The sequence below is a fragment of the Bubalus bubalis genome, chromosome 21, assembly GCF_019923935.1.
Source record: "Bubalus bubalis isolate 160015118507 breed Murrah chromosome 21, NDDB_SH_1, whole genome shotgun sequence".
NCBI lineage: Eukaryota > Metazoa > Chordata > Mammalia > Artiodactyla > Bovidae > Bubalus > Bubalus bubalis.
Window position 1 is genome coordinate 10,762,813 of NC_059177.1, and position 20,261 is coordinate 10,783,073.

The 20,261-nt window shown below is 39.4% G+C and overlaps 1 protein-coding gene across 13 annotated transcripts in view; it reads left to right on the plus strand.

Annotated features, from left to right (window-relative positions):
- Positions 1-327: 327 nt before the first annotated feature.
- Positions 328-20,261, plus strand: part of GOLGA4 (golgin A4) — a 122,184-nt gene continuing 102,250 nt past the window's right edge. For 5 of the 13 annotated variants that reach the window (XM_044934128.1, XM_044934131.1, XM_044934129.1 and 2 more), the window contains exons 1-3: positions 330-654; positions 4,307-4,390; positions 16,124-16,213. In XM_044934128.1, coding sequence (XP_044790063.1) covers positions 583-654; positions 4,307-4,390; positions 16,124-16,213 — 246 coding nt within the window. In that variant the 5' untranslated portion in view covers positions 330-582. Of the gene's footprint in view, positions 655-4,306; positions 4,391-16,123; positions 16,214-20,261 lie in introns of all 13 variants that reach the window. The other 8 variants (XM_044934120.1, XM_044934121.1, XM_044934124.1 and 5 more) reach the window with 3 other exon arrangements.

Genomic DNA, 20,261 nt, shown 5'->3' on the forward strand with positions numbered 1-20,261 from the left:
CACACCCACACAAGTTCTTTGCGGCGGGACAGTCAGCCAGCCTTGCGGTCCTCGAGAGAAGCAGCATCCTCCCCACCTGACTTCGCAGCACCGCAGCCCGGGTGTGTGTCAGTGTAGGGCTCAGACCACCCCACGCCTGGGCTCCGAGGGCATGTCTACGCCCAATGAAAGTGGGCAGCGCCGAGTCCCGCACCTTCCGGGAGCGACCCTGCAGCGCGCATGCGCGGGCCGGACTTCCAGCTTGTCCCCTCCGGCGCTCGGTAGCGCTCCCTCGCCGAACTCCACGTAGGCCGCGCAGGCGCCTTGTTCACCCTGCTCACCTGCTGCCGTTGTCGCCGCCGCCGCCGCCGGGGCTGGATGGGGGGCCGAGGCCAACCGGTGGCACCCAGAAGAGAGAGACGCGGCGGCGGCGACGCCGACACCCTCAGGACGAGTGTCTCGACCGGCCCGCGAGCCCAAGGAGGAGGCGGCGAGGCCCGGCCCCCGCGGTCTGTGGTGTAGAGAAGCCGCCGCCGCCGCGGCCGGGTCTTTCTGAGCATTCGCCCCCCAGGTCTCATCCACCTCAGGACCCCGCGTTGCGCGATGTTCAAGAAACTGAAGCAAAAGATCAGCGAGGAGCAGCAGCAGCTCCAGCAGGCGCTGGCCTCTACTCAGGTACTATGGCCTCCGCGTTCCCCTTGTTCCCGACAACCCTTGACACCGGCTCGTGGGCAAAGGGGAGCAGAGGTTCTGTCCTGACCCTTGATTTCTAACCAGAGGCTTCCCCCAGATCTTTCCCTGGGAATGAACTCACGGCGGTCCAGGTTCTTCGTGAGTCCTGACCCGGGTCCCCCATCCGAGAACTCCGTTCTGGGGAGTAGGTTGTGGGTGGTTGGGTTTGTGACACCTGACCTCTTAATTTACCCCTGATGCCCAACCTGGTCTGAGAATAAGTGAGAGGAGCTCTGATCTTGCATGATTTTTGACCCATACAGAAGGTTTCCCCCAGGCATCCGAGACCCCCAACTCAGGAGTGAGGGCGGAATGGGAAAACCAGGATGCCTTGTAATATCTGACTTTTGGACTCATCCCCGACCAGAGACTGATTAATGGAGGGGCCCCTGGCAGTGACGGAGTCTTAATTCGAAACCCTGGTCCAGGCGTGAGGGCCAGGGGTTGAGCCATTCCTGGCCGGGGTGCTTGCAGAAGCGTTGGACCCGAGAGAGGTGGCTGCGTGGCTGGCGTCCAGTGCCCGAGGCTGTCACGAGTTCGTCACTTCGCATAACTGGGTTGATCCGGGACGGGCGGAGGGGCGGGCCACTGTGGGGCCCGCAGGGCTTGCGCGCGTCCGCAGCTCTGCTTCTTCAGGAGTCTTGTTAATGTTTGTTTTTCACGAATGCTGTTGCTTCAGGAAATGACAATTTCCAGGAAAAAGGAGGCGCGTTAGTAGTGTTAATTTAAAGAAGCAGAAACAGTCTCCTAAGCAGCTGTGAATGTGTGTTTTGGTGCCGGCAGCACGTGGTTCTTTCAGCAATGAGGAGGGCTTCTGCTAAATTGCTTCCCAGCCTTTCTGAGTCTCAACAGATTTAGAGCGTCTACACGAAAAGCTGCGACTTCACTTTCACTTTTCACTTTCATGTATTGGAGAAGGAAATGGCAACCCACTCCAGTGTTCTTGCCTGGAGAGTCCCAGGGACAGAGGAGCCTGGTGGGCTGCTGTCTATGGGGTCGCACGGAGTCGGACACGATTGAAGCGACTTAGCAGCAGCAGCAGCACACGAAAAGCTCGGTTTTGACTACTTGGCAGGCATTTCTAAAACATTTTAAACAGAACATTTATCTTACACAACTTTTAAAAAAGTAATGACCAATAACTAATAAATCAAGCATCTATTGCATTGAATTTATTCTGAAACTGTAAATTGAAGTTTATTTAAAGCTTCTGTAGAGTGAAACAGTGGTTGAAGTATATTAGAATATGGTACTGAAAACTTGTTCATTCTCCCAAGGGAATTGTAAATAGTGATTAAGGTTTGGATACCAAATATATTACTTTCAATACTAAATATATTACATTTACCGTGAGCTTTTAAAATTTTACAAAACACTGTTAATTTAAGAAAGAAAGAAAAAATGAGGTGAGAAATGTGGGGAAACAGGCACAGCAGTGAATGTAAGGGACTCTATACATATCACTGATCCAGGATGCCACCTCTAAAAATTCTAAGAGACCTCAGGGTGTATTACGGAGTTAGTCACATGAAATTTCACTTCAGTGTTGTTTTTAATAGGTAAAATGTGGCCAAAAATATTCAGCAGTAGAGAATTGGTTAGATAAGTTTTGTCATATGGTTGGTTATTATGCAGCCTTAGAAAAATGCCAATATTTATTAGGTTTTTACTGTGCTAGGTATTTTGCTTGGGTTATTTTGTTTCATTGTCACATAAATCTACAAGGTAGAATCTTTCATACCTGGAATGGGATTCAGAGAGATTAAGTAACTTGCCTGATGTCAGACAGCTAGAGTTAGAGCCCACAAAGAAGTAGGCTCTAACTGGTATTAAAAGACAGATTGGAAAACAGCATGTAAAGCGTGATCCCAGTTTTGTGGGGAAAGTATGACATAGTGAAAATAGTTTAAGAAGGACATGCTCCAAGCTGCTGGCTTTTTATTTGTACATGTTATCTTTTTTTCATGAAAAAGAATTACTATCGATCTTTAACAAAGGGAGGTTGTCTTTGTTGTTGTTCAGTCGCTAAGTCCTGCCCCACTTGTTTGGGTCCCCATGGACTGTAGCTTGCCAGGCTCCTCTGTCCATGGGATTTTTCATGCAAGAATATTGGAGTGGGTTGTCTTTTCCTTCTCCAGGGGATCTTCCCAACCTAGGTATTGAATCTACGTCTCCTGTTTTGGCAGACGGATTCTTTACCTTTTGAACCACTTGGGAAACCCGAGGTTGTCTTTAGAATCATGGTAAAAGGGCTTGTTACAGGTAATGCATTAGGGCTTCCAGTTCGTATGGGTTGGTGACTCTGGTAAGACAGTGCGTGTGGAGCAAGAAATAGCACTTTGTGTACAGAAGATTTAAAACGATCCTTTTTGATGACTATATATATATATATAGTAACTATATGTATGTGTATATATAGTGGATATATATGTGTATATATATAGTGGGTATATATATGTGTATATATAGTAGATATATATACATATATATATTTATCCAGAATGCAAAAGTAGATTGTTAGTGATCAATTGCTGATAGAAACTTGATTCTGTTCCTTGTCTTGATCCTTAACTATTCAGAACCCTTCAAGTTGAGAAATCCTGAATTATTATTTTTAGAGTTAAGGATTTCTTTCAAGCATGAATTAAGCAAAACAAATATTTTTGGATGGGATAATCTTTTTGTAACAGATAAACATGTCCTTGTTTTCTCATGCAAAGGATCCTGAATTTGTATAATATTATGTCTTGTTGTTTGAAGATAAATTATTTTGTGCTGAGGGTGCCATACCTTCAGGAAATTTAATGGGGTGTGAAAGACAATTTGCTTTTACCTGCTCAGGAGGATTTATGTGTTTGCTCTTGGTCTAGTTTTCCTGATTACTTTGTAGCCTCCCCTGCTATCTGCCCAATGTCTGTCTTCTCCCAGGTTTTAAATTGCTTTGGGCTTTAAATCAAGACAAGACCCTGAATTTCTAAAATTTTGTGTAAAATAAGGGCAAGTACCTAAGAGATTCTTTAATGCATTTTAGTGCATTAATACAAATTGAGACATTTGATTTGAGATTTTGGAGGCCCTTGTGTACATATTTCCTGGTTCTTAGCTTGATTTCCAGAGGTGATATTGCTTGACAGGTATGTTTCAAATAGAGTGAGTCGTCAGGTGTTGATAATTCTGGGATAAATGAACCGTTTACATCACAATACTTGCAAAACTTTTCAGTAATAGTAATAATGATAGTGTTCGTGATATTAATACTTTGGGGTTCCTTCAGTTTTTGAAAGTATTCAATAAATGCAAGACACCGTTTTGTAGTCCCCAGTCACTTCTCTTTGGAGCTGAGATTATTTCGACCCTTCTTTGGCAAATATTATTTTAAGTAAACATTTGGTCAACTCTGACTTTAAAAATAAAATTAAACAATTTCAAATCAAGTTGCACTTAATTTTTTAACAACAAATATCTGTACTTAGATTTTTAAAATCCTTAGAATATATTTGATAAAAATTAATAAAGAGTAATATAGGATACTTTCTAATTTCATAGGATGTATATAGTGCTGTGAATAAAAGAATATTTTTTTTAACATTTGCAGCCCTTTTCATATGTTACTTGGAGAAGGAAATGGCAAGCCACTCCAGTATTCTTGCCTGGAGAATCCCATGGACGGAGGAGCCTGGTAGGTTACAGTCCAAGGGGTCGCAAAGAGTCGAACACGACTGAGCGACTTCACTCACTCACTCACTCAGATATTACTAAAACTTAATTATAAAAAGCAGCGGCACAAATGGACTATTTTGTGATTCCACTTGTGTGAGTTACCTAGATTAGTCAAGATCATAGAGGCAAAAAATAGAACGGTGGTTGTGGCTGAAGAGGAGGGCGAAACGAGGAATTATTGTTTAATGAGGATAGAGTTTCAATTTGGGAGGATGAAGAAGTTCTGGAGATGGATAGTGCTGATGGTTGCCCAACAATGTGAGTATAATTAATACCACTGAACTGTCCACTTACAAATGTTTAAAATGATAACTTTTATGTTGCGTATACTTTACCACAGTAAAAAACAAAACAATGTGGGCTCGCCCCAAACTTGCAGGATTATAATTTTTTCGAGTGGGGTCTCAAAATAATAGTTTGTGTAATAGGAATAAAAAAAAATTTCACAAACAGGGAAAAGAGTCCCTTTCTGAAGGAACATAGTCTTTTTTATAAATGTCGCTTGGCAAAATAATTATCCTCAATCTAAAAAGCATAGCTCCCAGAGAGAAACATGTAGATCAGAAGAATCAGAGTGTCTTGAGTGTTTATAAATCTGTATTTTGATCAGGGAGCATATAGTGGCTATTTCTATTGCTTTGTATAGAATATACAATAAGTTCTTATATTTTAAGTAATAGAACAGTTCTTGTTTATGTAATTTAAAAAATCAGTGTGAAACTTGAATAGGGTAAGGGCCGTACAAAGTTCTTTCATCTGCCTCTTAGTTTGATAGGAAAAACTGGAGGAAAAACTTCTGAGAGAAGCTTTGTCTCTTGAGCTTATTGTAATATTCAAAGACCTTAAGACATAGATGCAAATTATATATAACTTTACATCCCACCGAAGCTGTGAGCAAATTCAGAAGCATCCTCCTGGGCCCAGGTGAGAAAGCAAGACTGGAAACTTTGATGTAGAACTTCAGTTAACGTGTTGATAAAAATGCAGGATTTTAACTAACCATTTAGTTTCTTTACCTCCTAAATCACAAAATATTAGGAAGATGTTTTCATGTACCTAAACATTACTTGACTAGCTATAAAATTCTAGGTTGAAAAATTTCCCTCAGGCTGTTGGCTTTATTTCTCCCTTATGCTCTAGCATCCTATGTGCAAATGAAAAGTCTGATTCAAACTTGTTCTTTTCTGTATTGGTGGTTAACTTGATCTTTGAATCTTTTCTCTTTTTCTTTGATGCTAAAAAATTTCTAGTTTTCTTCTTTGCTTTTTTTTTTTAAGTCTCCCCCTTTTCTTTCTTTTTAAAATCTTATTAATCTTTCTGAATAAATTCTCTGTATAATCCTTTCCCCTCTTTTGATATATTCCTTTTTTCCTGTTTATTCTATTGCTTTGAAAGATTTCAAATATTTATTTCAGCTGCTTTTATTGAATTTATTCTGGTCATCATATTTAATTCACAAATTAACACTAGTCAACATTGGGTAGTTATTTTTACCTAGGTGTTTTCTTGGTGCATTGCATGTATTATCTAAATTAATACATGAAATAATAAAAGGTATGGATTCGTATTATCCTCATTTTACAGATAAGAAATTGAGGCCAAGGGAGGTTAAGTAACTTGTCTGTGTAGACAGCTAGTACCACACAACTCAGTGATAAAGCTGAGATATGAACCCAGGCAGTCTTGCTCTAAAGCCCATTCTCTTAACCATGGTACTTTTAGTTTTTTTTTTTTTTTTTTTTTTTAGCAGCAGCAGCAGAGCTTCTCAAAACTCTCCCAGGATGTTATGTGTTATATATACATGCATCTTTAAAGTCTGTTCCTTGATTTATCAGATTGTTCTAGGTTGTTATACTTGTGTGTATTCATACTGGTCATAGTGTTTTTCTTTTTTTGAGAAAAATGTCTTGTTATTAGTTGTTGGTTTATATTTATGAAGACCAGGTGGGTGATTTATTATCCAAACATTCTTAATGAATGGGGACACTGGTAATTATCTTGAAACTTAAACTGACTTGGACTGGGCAGGGCTGGGATTGCTGTGGTGAAACTGGGGTGTGTTGTTACCCTGCTGCTTTATGGCGCCAGCCTCTGCAATTGGAGCGCTAACTCCTCCAAGGTGATACTCATTGTATTTGGCTGTTTCTTTTGTCTGGAGAAGTGTTTGAGTTGAAGGAGGCTGACCCGGTGTAGCTGTTTGTTTCACAGACCTGAGACACGTTCCTGAGAGTAGTGATCTCCCTTTCTAGTGTATAAAACTGATTTCCCCCGCCCCCCTGTTGCAATAAGTATCTTTTGCCTCTCCCAGAGTTGCCTTCTGTATACGTTTGGAGTTATGGCTCCATTGTCCTGACTTCCCCACCAATTAGAATCCTTTTGTCTTTATTCTTCAAAATTTTATTTTCTTTTTACTTATGATTTTCCCTCTCTTGTTCTAGAGTTTTAGTTAATCTGCTTTTCTACTTTTTTTTTTTCAATCCTTCATTTCAGTGGGTTTTTGGGAGGAAGAGAAGTAAACAGTGTTCAGTCTGCATTCTTGTACTGGAAACCTAATACCACTCTTTGCATAAACATGCATTTATCTTAAATATTTGTCTTTTAAATTATGGATTCTTAACAAATGCATATTTCTTAGATTAGTAAAAATGTCTGATTTTTCTGTTTTATTTATTTTATAGAGTTATTTGGCTAAGTTAGCATGGACGATGTTAACAGTAGCTAGTGTCTAAAATGTTGGGAATAACATCAGTTCACTTATGATTTGTTATCAACTGTTGGATGAGATTTAGGATGAGAAATAGATCATCTTTTAATCTGTGTATTATGCATTTAAATCATATGGGGTACCTTTTACTGGATATATTAGATATTCATGATTTTTAAATAAACATTTAAAATGAAATTTTGCTTTTATTTTTATCAAAGTATACATTCTGTAGTTTTAAAAGATAAAGTCCTGCTAAAAGACTATTATGCTAAAACAAAACAAAACACACTGTCTCCTCCAGCCTCCCAGCTCTGTCCTCCGTGTTCTTTCTGGAGACTTTAGGATCTTCTCTTGTTTTCTGAAATTTTATGGTGAACATGCCTTTGTGTAGATTAATTTTTGCATTGTGCTTCACTAAGTATGGTGACTCCTGTGCTTAAATTCTTGGAGACTTTTAGATAGTATTTCTTTGATAATTTCCTCTCCTTTGTTTTTTCTCTTCTATTCTGGAAGACCAGTTTTTGTACCTTCAGGATAGAGTCTCTTATTTATTATTTCTTACCCTTCATGGTCTCTTTTAATTTATTTATTTGCTTTTTGTTCTATTTGCAGTGGAAGTGTGGGGTCTTACCACTGGACCATAGGGAAGTTCCTTTTTTTGTCCTGTTTTTGAGCGTTTGCTTCAATTTATCTAACTGTTCAATGAGTTTTTTGTTTTCTTTATTTTTTGAAGTATGGTTAATCTACAGTGCTAGTTTTCAGTTGAATTTTTAATTTTTCCTACTCTGTTTTTAAATTTTCCAAAGGCTGTTTCTTACTGTCTTTTGCTTTTTCATAGCATTGCTCTTGCTATACTGATATATCTTTAACATTAAAAAGAATTATTTATTTTGGCGGCACCAGGTCTTCCTTGTGGCATGTGGGACCCAGCTCTCTGACCAGGGATCCAACTTGGGCCCCTTTGATTGGGAGTGTGGCGGCCTAGCCACTGGACCACCAGAGAAGCCCGCTGATGTATCTTTTATAGCTCTGGTTTTTTTTCTTTTGTTTTGAAGTTTTCTTTTAATTTTTTTTTTTTTTTTTGGTGGATTTTGTTGTTGTTGGCTCTTATATTGGAAATTTTCTTTACTGACTGCTCTGGGGTATCCATATTTAAAGGCAAGACGCTAAAAATCTGATGCTATCTAGAAGTACCATGTGGTCAACACTGGGACTCCCTGCTGGGTGATAGGCTGCAATTGGCTTTATTATCAGGAGAAATATCTACCTGTTGATAACCTGAGATCTTTAAGATGTCATTTGATTTCTCCAGTGAAGCCTTTTGTTTTTTGGGCAGGGGGTGCCAGGTTATAAGCCGAGCTGCTTCGGAAGCGTTGTGCTGGAGGTTCCACTGTTCACTGTGCAGAATATCACCTAATTAGTCCCTCTAGGTTCAGTCACACACTTTGCCCTTCACTCCTGTCTTACTGTGCTTGGTTTCATCCAGGTTGGAGCCGAAATGGCTCCAGAAATATAAACCTTTGGTTTTTCAGAGGCTGTGTAAGGTGGGACCAGGGACATGGGGATCTTTCAACCAATTTTTCTGATTTTGGTCCTGCCTCTGAACTTCTTCATTATAACTTGCATTGTAACTTTGAAGTCTTAAATCTTTTTAGGGCTCTGGAGATGAAAATAGGCTTGCTTCTTATCAGTGTTCCCTTCTCCATGGGATTGTAATATCCTCAGCTGTATTATCACTTTAGTATTTTTTTGTTCACACCCATTCTTCTGAAAATTGGTTGAAATTTAACTCTTTGGGTGGTGGTTTAGTTGCTGAGTCGTGTCCAACTCTTGCAACTCCACGGACTGTAGCCCTCCAGGCTCTTCTCTTCTGTCCATGGGATTTCCCATGGCAAGCATACTGGAGTGGGTTGCCATTTCCTTCTCCAGGGAATCTTTCTGACCCAGGGATTGAATCCAGGTCTCCCGCATCGTAGGCTGTCTCCTGCATTGCAGGTGGATTCTTTACTGACTGAGCCACCAGGGAAGCCCCAACTCTTTTCAAGGGAGAGAAAAATAAGAAACCTTGGTTCACCTACCATATTTTTAACCAGAAGTCTCCTTAAATTACTTTTGAATGAGTGGACTTCACTATATTAAAGGGCTGTTTTTGAGAGGTGAACATTTATAACATAAGCCGCAATATTTCATTTCCGGCACTACTGTTTAGACATCAGGATGTAGAAGGTACTTTACTAAAGACATGATGGAAAGTTCTAATAATTTTGTAACTAGTAGATAAAGGCTTATGTGACATATTAACTCCTGGTTACTTTGGCCATTCCTTTATAGCTGGGGTGTCAGGTAGATTGGCAGAGACTTTCAGGAGTACGTGGTGAGGAGGAGTCTGTGGCTGTGTCCTTGCTGTGATTTGGTTACTCGTGGGTGTGGCGGGGAGAAATGAAGCCAGATGTTAGGCTTGTGTAAGAATGCCATTCGTCTACTTGGGCTATAATTTGAGAAGTAAGTAGTGTCAAAAGGCTTCTGGGCAGCCAAAATTTTAATGTCACTAACTTCATATTCCATAGTTAATGTAAGTTATTAATAAGGACAGTTTAAAAAAAAATCCCTCATTTAGAATTTCCTTATGTTTATTTTGTCTGCAATTCTATTAGATGTAGTTATCTAGTTTCTAAACTAGTAACAGGCTGAAACAGATGGAGGTATGGAGGACAGTTATCCCCAGTTTCCTGACAAGAAAGTGAAAAGCTGAGAATGCTTATGTAGCTGGATCAGGGTGCACACTGCAAGATCTGGGCTAGCGCGCAGTTCTTCTGAGTCCCTCATCCGCTTCCCCAGTACTCTCTGGATCACTGTTTCTCAAGTTTTTTTCACTGGGACCAGCAGTTAAACAACAATAACATTCTTTTTGCACAGACACTTATAAAACAAAAGTTTTATAGAATCTTCATGTTTACGACATAAGATGCCATATTTTGACCCAAAATATTCCTTCATTAAAAAAAAAAAAAGTTGATCCCCATCCTGTAATTGATTCTACAACCCAGCCAAACTGCTTTCACCATACCATGCTGTCTGTATAAGAACAATGTTGATAAATGTAGCCGCTAACTCTTAAATCTCTATTACATCAAATGTATCTAATATATTTTAACTATACCAAAAAATTAGACATTGAAAAGCATTAATCTTAGGCTGAACAGCACACTCTAAAGATAACACAAATTTTAGATATTCATATTACTGAGAAATTCTATGTGAGTCAAAACTATGTTAATCAAAGTTTATTCCTTTGGGGCTCTATTATCTGAGAGTTTTCCTATAAAGAGCTACTGTATTCAAGACAGCTGAATTGTCAGATAGATACAGATATCTAAAGTTATAAATTCAAGATGGTTAAATCTTAAGGCTTACTGTTCCTAAAGGTGACTGCGTTAGTTTCCTGATGTTGAGTAACACATGACCACAACCTTACTGCCTAATAACCCAGTTACTGTTTCACAGCCTGTGTGTCAGAAGTCTGGCATGGCATGACTGGCTTCTCTGTTCGGGCCTCCCAAGACTAAGATCAAGTTGTTGTCCACATTGTGTTCTCACCTGGCGATGAGGATCCTGGTCCATGCTCATGTGGTTGTGGCTGTGGGACACAGGTCCTTATTTCTTACTGTCTTTTGCTGCTAGTGCTGCTCACAGTTCTTCACCGCTTGACCCTCACAGGCCTTGGCTTTCCTTCAGGGTTGCAGGAGTACCTCTCTGCTCTCTGCCCCACTCCTGGACTCTGGACTCTGGACTCATTTGAAGGGCTTGTGTGATTAGGTTGGTCCCATTCAGATAGTCTCCTTTCTCTAAGTTAACTTAGAGTCAACTGAGTAGTAATCTTAAATATACCTGCAAAATCCTTTTTGTTCTGAAAGGTGAGATCATCAGGGCAATGATACCGCATATTTGCAAGGTGAGGGTGATTTTGGGTCATCTTCGAATTCTGAGTACCATGGTGACTAAAATTTTTTTTTCTTATAATGAAGTTGAGGGCTATGGTCAATTAATATTCAGTTGGCAATAAAAATATTGTGAGCCTGGATATAACCATCAGGTTTCTTGAAAAACAGCTTAGACATCTGTCTTCAGATTTCTCATGGCTGTGAGGATTAATTAGAACAAATTTAGTTTGAAGGAATGTAAATTCTTATATATTTTAAAGTGAGGATAGCTGTTAAAGATGCAAGACTTTGGGATAAATACTCAAGTACAGTTTGGTTTTTTTTTTTGCATATTTTAATACTTTGCAGTCACATCTATTCCCTCATTTGATTCCTACTTTTGCAACTCCAGAGGAAGACCTACAAACCATCAGGCAAAGCTTGGCCATGTGGTACTACTTTTCTGAGGGCAGTGTGTGTTAGAATCTATACTTTAACTTCATAAACCCCAACATTTGATTTTGCTGATTTTTCCAGAGCTGATGAGGCTCCGGTTAAAGATTAGGCTCATATGAGAAATCATTGTGCCAATTAAGAAGTTTCACAGTAGAGGTGTACTTTTCAAGTGATTTGGAGGTCCTTGTCTGGAGTAGCCCTTTCTTGGCATCTGACTATTTGGAAAGCTGAATTATTAACCCCCCAATTTTTTGGAGATGTTGGAATCACGGCAGAGAGGGTTGGCTATGAGTTACTTCCTGTGGCCTAGTAAAACTAATTACTTGCCTAACTTTTGCCTTCTCAGTAGCCGTTTTATTAAAAGAGATACTACATATAACCATATAAAAGGAGATACAAATGGAGCTTCTCCCAGTCATATTAGTAGTGTTGGAAACATCTAGAGTCTTTGAAGCTGGTATGAGTTGAAATTCATGGCTCTGAATGGGAAGGGTTATTACATTTCCCTCAACCTCAGAATTATTTCTGAAGTGTTCTGAATATTTGTGATTTAGTTTCAGTCCTGGGTAAACACTGTCCAGTGACTGCTTTCCATTCCCATTTTCTAAACACAGTGTTGGCTTCTAGTCATACATTTTTTGGGGGCTTCCCAGGTGGTGCTGGTGGTAAAGAATCTACCTGCCAGTGCCAGAAACACAAGAAATATGGGTTGGATCCCTGGTTCGGGAAGATCCCTTGGAGAAGGAGATGGCAACCTTTTCCAGTATTCTTGCCTGGAAAATTCCATGGACAGAGGAGCTGGGCAGGGCTACAGTCCATGGGCCGCAGGGAGTCGGACACGACTGAGTGACTAAGCACACAGAAGGACACGTAAGTTTTCTCAGTTCAGTTCAGTTGCTCAGTTGTGTCCGACTCTTTGTGACCCCATGGTGTGCAGCACCCCAGGCCTCCCTGTTCATCACCAACTCCCAGAGTTTACTCAAACTCATGTCCATTGAGTCGGTGATGCCATCCAGCCATGTCATCCTCTGTTGTCCCCTTCTCCTCCTGCCTTCACTCTTTCCCAGCATCAGGGTTTTTTCAAATGAGTCAGTTCTTTGCATAAGGTGGCCAAAGTATTGGAGTTTCAGCTTCAGCATCAATCCTTCCAATGAATATTCAGGACTGGTTTCCTTTAGGATTGACTGGTTGGATCTCCTTGCAGTCCAAGGGACTCTTAAGAGTCCTCCCCAACACCACAGGCCAAAAGCATCAATTCTTTGGCACTCGGCTTTCTTCAGAGTCCAACTTTCACATCCATACATGACCACAGGAAAAACCATACCCTTGACTAGACGGACCTTTGTTGACAAAGTAATGTCTCTGCTTTTGAATATGCTATCTAGGTTGGTCATAACTTTTCTTCCAAGGAGCAAGCATCTTGTAATTTCATGGCTCCAATCACCATCTGCAGTGATTCTGGAGCCCAAGAAAATAAAGTCTGTCACCACTCCCACTGTTTCCCCATCTATTTGCCATGAAGTGATGGGACCAGATGCCATGATCTTAGTTTTCTGATTGTTGAGTTTCAAGCCAACTTTTTCATTCTCCTCTTTCACTTTCATCAAGGGGCTCTTCAGTTCTTTCTGCCATAAGGGTAGTGTCATCTGCATATCTGAGGTTATTGATATTTCTCCTGGCAATCTTGATTCCAGCTTGTGCTTTATCCAGTCCAGCGTTTCTCATGATGTACTCTGCATATAAGTCAAATAAGCAGGGTGACAATATCCAGCCTTGACACACTCCTTTCCCAATTTGGAACCAGTCTGTTGTTCCATGTCCAGTTCTAACTGTTGCTTCATGACCTGCATACAGGTTTCTTAAAAGGCAGGTCAGGTGGTCTGGTATTCCCAACTCTACGAATTTTCCAGAGTTTGTTGTGGTCCATACAATAAGGCTTTGGCATAGTCAATAAAGCATAAGTAGATATTTTTCTGGAGCTCTCTTGCTTTTTTGAAGATCCGACAGATGTTGGCAATTTGATCTCTGGTTCCTCTCTCTTTTCTAAGCCCTCTCTCAATTTCTAAATCCTTTGAACATCTGGAAGTTCATGGTTCATGTACTGTTGAAGTCTGGCTTGCAGAATTTTGAGCATTACTTTGGCAGCATGTGAGATGAGTGCAATTGTGTGGTAGTTTGAGCATTCTTTGGCATTGCCTTTCTTTGGGATTGGAATGAAAACTGACCTTTTCCAGTCCTGTGGCCACTGCTGAGTTTTCCAAATTTGCTGGCATATTGAGGGCAGCACTCTCACAGCATCATCTTTTAGGATTTGAAGTAGCTCACCTGGACTTCCATCACCTCCACTAGCTTTGTTCATAGTGACGCTTCCTAAGGCCTGCCTGACTTCGCATTCCAGGATGTCTGGCTCTAGGTTGGTGATCACACCATCATTGTCATCTGGGTGGTGAAGATCTTTTTTGTATAGTTCTTCTGTGTCTTCTTGCCACCTCTTCTTAATATCTTCTGCTTCTGTTAGGTCCATACCATTTCTGTCCTTTATTGTGCCAGTCTTTGCATGAAATGTTCTGTTGGTATCTCTAATTTTCTTGAAGAGATCCCTTGACTTTCCCATTCTATTGTTTTCCTCTATTTCTTTGCATTGATCGCTGAGGAAGGCTTTCTTATCTCTCCTTGCTATTCTTTGAAACTCTGCATTCAGATGCGTATATCTTTCCTTTTTTCCTTTGCCTTCTAAAACATTGTCAACTTTATTTCACATTTCAACTATTTTGTTGTTTAAAATTTTGAGGCCTTACTCTTCCTGTGTTTTGCCTTGGTTGAGTCCCTTAAGGTACCCTCTGCACATTCCTTCTATCATGTGTTGATTTTTCTGGTTCATCTTTTAGAACGTATGTGTGTGTTGGAATTCTAAGTTGTAAGCAACAGAACTCGGTCCAGCTAGTTAAGCAGAAAAGGGATCTGTTAATGAATAAATAGTTGGTGACTTACAGAATTTTAAGGAGGGCCTGAAAGTCTGGGCTGATGGCTTTGCTCAGCCAAGCTGGGGGACGGCACTAGGAATGTTGCAGCCGCCTCAGTCTGGCGCACTGCATCTCGCATGCACAGCTCTTGTGTGTGACTTCAGGAAGCTCTGCGTCTCCCCGCTCACCAGCTGACAAGCTTTATTAATTTTGCATGTCTGTTTTCTCATACCGCCCGTATGTGACTCAGAGTCTCATGTGGGTATGTTCACCGGGCAAGCTCAGGTCACCTGCCCTAGATGAAAACAAGACTAGGTTGGTGAGTTTTTGGAGTTCAGACTTAAGTACTTATAAGAGCTTTTTAGAAAAAGAGTTTATTTAACTTTTGTCACATTTTGTTGATGTTTTCCCCTCCTCCCAATTAAACTATTCCTTTTGATTTCTGCTTCTGGCATAAAAATCTGTTTTATTCAGCTCTTAGTTCCCCAACCAGAGGACTGCGGGATTTGCAGTTCCCTGCAGTGGAAGTGAGGAATTTTAACCTTTGGACCACCAGGGAAGTCCCAAAAATCATTTAAGTCTTTACTATAGCTTAAGTATAAACTCAAGGTCTGAGTGATTTTGTTCCCCCATATGGATGGCCATTTGTCCCAGAACCATTTACTGAACGTTTGTGTTGATTAGAAATGTTAGACTTAATTTGTGAATTGTGCATATGTGTGTGTGTGTATGTGTGTACACAGTTTCTTGTGACCTCTCTGTTCCAGCATAGACACAGCAGCACACGCTGACTTGACAGATGGACGTTCCATTTGTTCATTCATTTATTTTAACAAATATTTACTAAGTGCTTTTTATTTATGTAGTGCTGTACAGAATACAAAAGGGTAAGACATCAAGTCATTATTTTTTGTGTAGATGGGTTAAGGCCTATCTTGTTATGGATGAGAGGGCATCTTGAAGTGTTGGTTTTATATTTTTAGGACTGTTTTTAGCTCACCTTAGAGTGGACCTCAGGCTCTAGTTTCAATTTAGAGCTTCTTGTTTAAATATATCCTACGTGTTTTTGTACTAAGGATTGTAGGTGTCTTGCAGTCCTTCACAGAACTAATGGGCTGGCATCTCAGTACTGGGCTGTGGTGTGCACAGTATTCTCAAAGTAAGACCTTTGACTAGAGACATATTTACCTCCACAGGTCATTATAATTGAATATTAGAGCTGGAAGGTACTTTCACAATTGAATTGACAAACTTATTTTTAATGAACTTGGAATAATTTTGATTTATAGGAAAGCTGCAAAGACAGTATAGAAAGTTTTCGTATACCTCTCACCTGGTTTCAGTCTCCCCTAATAAAATAATTTTATCATCACAACCATATTTTGAGGTTTATTTTAGCACTCAGAAAGTTAATTTAGTGAAGGTCATAGTTCAAGTTGGTAGCAGAATCAGACCAAGGACCCAGTGGGTAGCCTGGGTCTGCTAGTTGATGACGTTTCACTTACCTTTTATCGTTTTCCATGTATTTGCTCTTTTCCTTCCTTTTACTGGGTTCTTTGGGCATGGACTGTGAGAAAGGACTATATAGTATATAGTGTGCTCACGAGTGTAGTCTTTCTAATTTGTGCAATAATCTTTTAATCTAGGCTTCCTCTAGTTCTTCAACACCAACGAGAACCAGGAGCAGGACGTCTTCATTTACAGAGTCACTTGATGAGGGTACACCCAACAGAGAGGTAAGTTTAGAATTTCTTCCTTAATAAACTTAGAAGACGCTTATTATACTTCTGTTTATAAGAAAATGGGGAATTTTTTTGACATGGCAATTATTTAATTCCTAGATCTTTTTTTAGTAACTTTTTTTGCTAATAGTAATTTTGCTTTTATAAAGTGTATTTTCTTTATATATCTTAATTTGAGAGGATAATATACTTTTCCTTTAATATTTGAAATTTTCAGAATGATGTGATAATTTGTTCAGCATTATGCGGGAAGAAGTCCCATATTTTCAGGTTATGATTGGAAGCACTGAAGTAACTACTGATTCCAGGTGACATGCAGCTGGCACCATAGCTCAGATTAGATTTTTTTCCAACATTTTTTCTTTCTGTGAAGGATTGTCAGAGTCCCAGAAGTACAGAAAATAGGGTAAAACAAAATGCACACATGAGTGAATTTTTATGAAATGAATCCCCGTGTGGCCACCATCAGGTCAAGAAGAGGCAAACTGCTGGCACTGTAGTGCTTCCTCCCCCCCCTACAGAAGAGTACTGTCATCCTGCCCTTCTGATATATGCTGCTGCTGCTTTTTCTAAATAGTACCTCTTAAGTATGCTTTCTATCGTAAACATAATAGTTAAACTGTGGGTTGCCTAATTTTTGGCTATTTTAAATTATGCTGCTGTGAAGATTATTGTACATTTCTTTTGCTACGTACTTATAGGAGGAGAACCACTGGGTTAAAGTGTATATGTAATTTTAACACTTTGGAAGCTAATGCCTATTGTCTTTTTCAGGATAGTTGTAGAACTTTACCTTCCTACCAGGAGTTTATGAAAGTTGTCTTTAATTTTAGCTATTCTGGTGGGTATGTAATGTTCTCTTGTAGTTTTAATTTGCATTTCTCTGATAACTGATAAGATTGAGCATTTTTCATCTGTGTATTTCATCTAATGGGACTGAGCATTTTTCATCTGTGTATTGATAACTTCTTTTGTGAAGTACTTATTTCAGGCTCTTGCTCATTTTTCTGTTGGTTTATCTTTGTTTTATTGATTTGTAGGAGTTCTTTTTTGTACAGTGTGGATAGGAGTTTTTTTAATTGGATATATGCCTTGTAGATATCTACTTCCTTTCTGTCCCTTGCCTTTTATTCTCTTAATGGTGTCCTTTGAACAGAAGTTCTTAGTTGTAATGTAGTCCAATTTATCAATATTTTATTTTATGGGTAGTATTTTTCATTTCTTATTACAGTATTCTTTTCTTATCCTTGAGAGTATTTTCCTGTATTATCCTGTTTTACCTTTCACATTTGAATCTATACTCTGCTTGGAAGTGAGTTTTTTCAATATGGTATGAGGTAGGGATCAAGTTTCACTACCACCCTTCTCCCCCTGTAGCTATCCAGTTGTTTCCTTCTTTCCACACTGCTCTACTGTGCTACTGGAAATTGTGTCCATATTTGAGTGGATTTGTTTCTGTTTTTTGTTCTCCTATTTGCTTTGTCTTTGACTTGTTCATGTACTGCCTTCATAACTATTTTATATTAAATCTTGCCTTCAGTGTAGAGCAGGTCTTCCCTGTCCTGGTTTTAAAACCAAAATTTTGTAGATTGCTGGCTTAAACAACAGACATTTATTTCTCAGAGTTCTGGAGTCTGGGCAGCCCAAGATCAAGGTGCGAACAGATTGAGTATCAGGTGAGCACCTTCTTCCTGAGATGCACACAGCCGTCTTCTCATTATGTCCTAGCATGACTTTTCTTTGTTGCATGCACTTAGGGGGAAATGGAGAAGGCAGTGGCAACCCACTCCAGTACTCTTGCCTGGAAAATCCCATGGGCAGAGGAGCCTGGAAGGCTGCAGTCCATGGGGTCGCTAAGAGTTGGACACGACTGAAGCGACTTAGCAGCAGGGGGAAATGGAGGAGTAGGGAGGCTGCTCTCTTTGTCTTTGACTTTTTATAAGGGCAGTAATCTCATCATAGAGGTCCCATTCTTTTTACCTCATCTAACTCTAATTACCTCCCAAAGGCTTTGCCTCCAAGTACCATCACCAGATATCATTGGGGTTTAGGGCCCAAACATTCAGTCCATAGCACTGCCTTGTTCTTCTGGAATGTCTTAGTTATTCCTATACCTTCCCATATAAATTTCATGTAAATTTTAGAATCAGATTTTCAAGTCTTAAAAAAACAAACTCAAAACACAACACTGAGAACAACAACAAAAAGCACATGTACAGAGAATTGAATTGGGATTGCACTGATTCTATAGATTAGTTTGGAAAAAGTTTCAGTATTATGAATCCAATTTTATAACCTTTCAATATTTTAAGTAGTATTGGACTGAGATTGTATGTAATGCATAATTTGCAATGCTGTTATTCTGTAGGATAGATTTCTAAGAATGGGATTGTTAGGTCATAGGGTGTATGCAAATTTAAATATTGTGAAGATTTTTTTCCAAACTGCCTTGATGAGGATTACTTTAAAACATAATTTTTGAAGACCATTATTTAGTAGATGTGATAGCAAAAAACTTCATAGTAGTTTTTACATTGAAAGTTAATAGTATACTGTGTTCTTAGTGTATATATTTAAATAATCTGCCAAAGTTATATACGAGTATAGAGTATACGAGTATAGAGTATATGCATATTTTCTTTGCGATCTTATTTTCTTATGCATTATTTACAATATTGCATTTTTTTAACTTTAAGATTTCAAGTTAATGTTGTTGAATTTAGTTTATATGTGAAACCAGTTGAATGAAAGCTAGAGTTTTGAGCAGCAAAAACACTTTTTGCAGTCAGTGTTAATGGCATCATTCCTACACTTAGTATATTGGTTGATATTATGGTATATTGGCTTACATACAGTTGAAACAATGAAAATAACTTGTTGATTGCTACTATTGGTTTTTTTTTTTTTTAAAGATTTGTTCTTTCTAGGATACTTTAAAACCTTTAAATTGAATGTATCTTTACAAAATAATCCTTTCTGAAAGGGATGGTTTCAGCATTCTTTTACAGCAGGCTAAGTAAGCTAAAGGTTATTTTTGATTTTTCCCCACATTGCAGTACTAAAGCTCCTGTGCTTCTAGATATAGCTTAGGAAATGGTTTCTGGTTGACAGGCAAAGCAATATCATCACTTTGTCTAAAGCATTTTTAAACAACTCTAAAAAATATTTTTGATCACAAAGTGAAATGTAAACCTTAGTTCAACTTATTTTGAAATAAATAAGGGACTTTTAAATTTCATGATCAAGTTACTGATTAAAAGGACATTACATAAAATTATCTTTTTAAGTCATCAGCTCTCTCCCAAACTCCCTGGGTTTTTCATTTTGTTAAACCTCTGAGGTGAAGGATACTCTGTCAGTGATGGGATCCTCACTTTTAGTTTTAAGTTTCTTTTTAGCAAAATGTGGAAGCTTAATTCAAAATACAAATATTTATTTGTCCATCTCTCCAGGAGGTACATAAAGTCTGTGTTATCTAGGAAGCTTGATAAGTAGAATGGTTTCATTACATTGATTTTCTGGTCAATTAAATGTTTTGCCTTTTCTCAGATATTGGGGAAAATCCTAATATGTCTGGTTTCCCGTGTTAGTAAATATTTTATATAAATCTAAATAAGTCTGTCTTTGGTAGCAGTGCCTCAGGCTTCCTTGTTGTTTTGTCACTAAGTCATGTATGCCTCTTTGCGACCCCTTGAGTGTAGGTAGCCTGCCAGGCTCCGCTGTCCATGGGATTTCCCAGGCAAGAATACTGAAGTCCTGACACAGGGATTGAACCTGTGTCTATTGCATTGGTAGGCAGATTCTTTATCAGATTCTTTCCACCTGGGAAGCCCCAGGCTTCCTTATAGGGGTGTAAAAAGTCATCTATATGATTGTAGACATTGAAGGCAAAGGGGAGTAGGTTGATGTGCCCTGACACGGAGGTCTGTGGGGCTCTGGGATCTCATCCTGCACAGACGATAAATCTGTCCAGTTGGCCTGATACTCTCTCCTGGGCTCCTAGGCCCAGCCTCAGTACCTCAGCACAGGCTTCCTTCCCCTT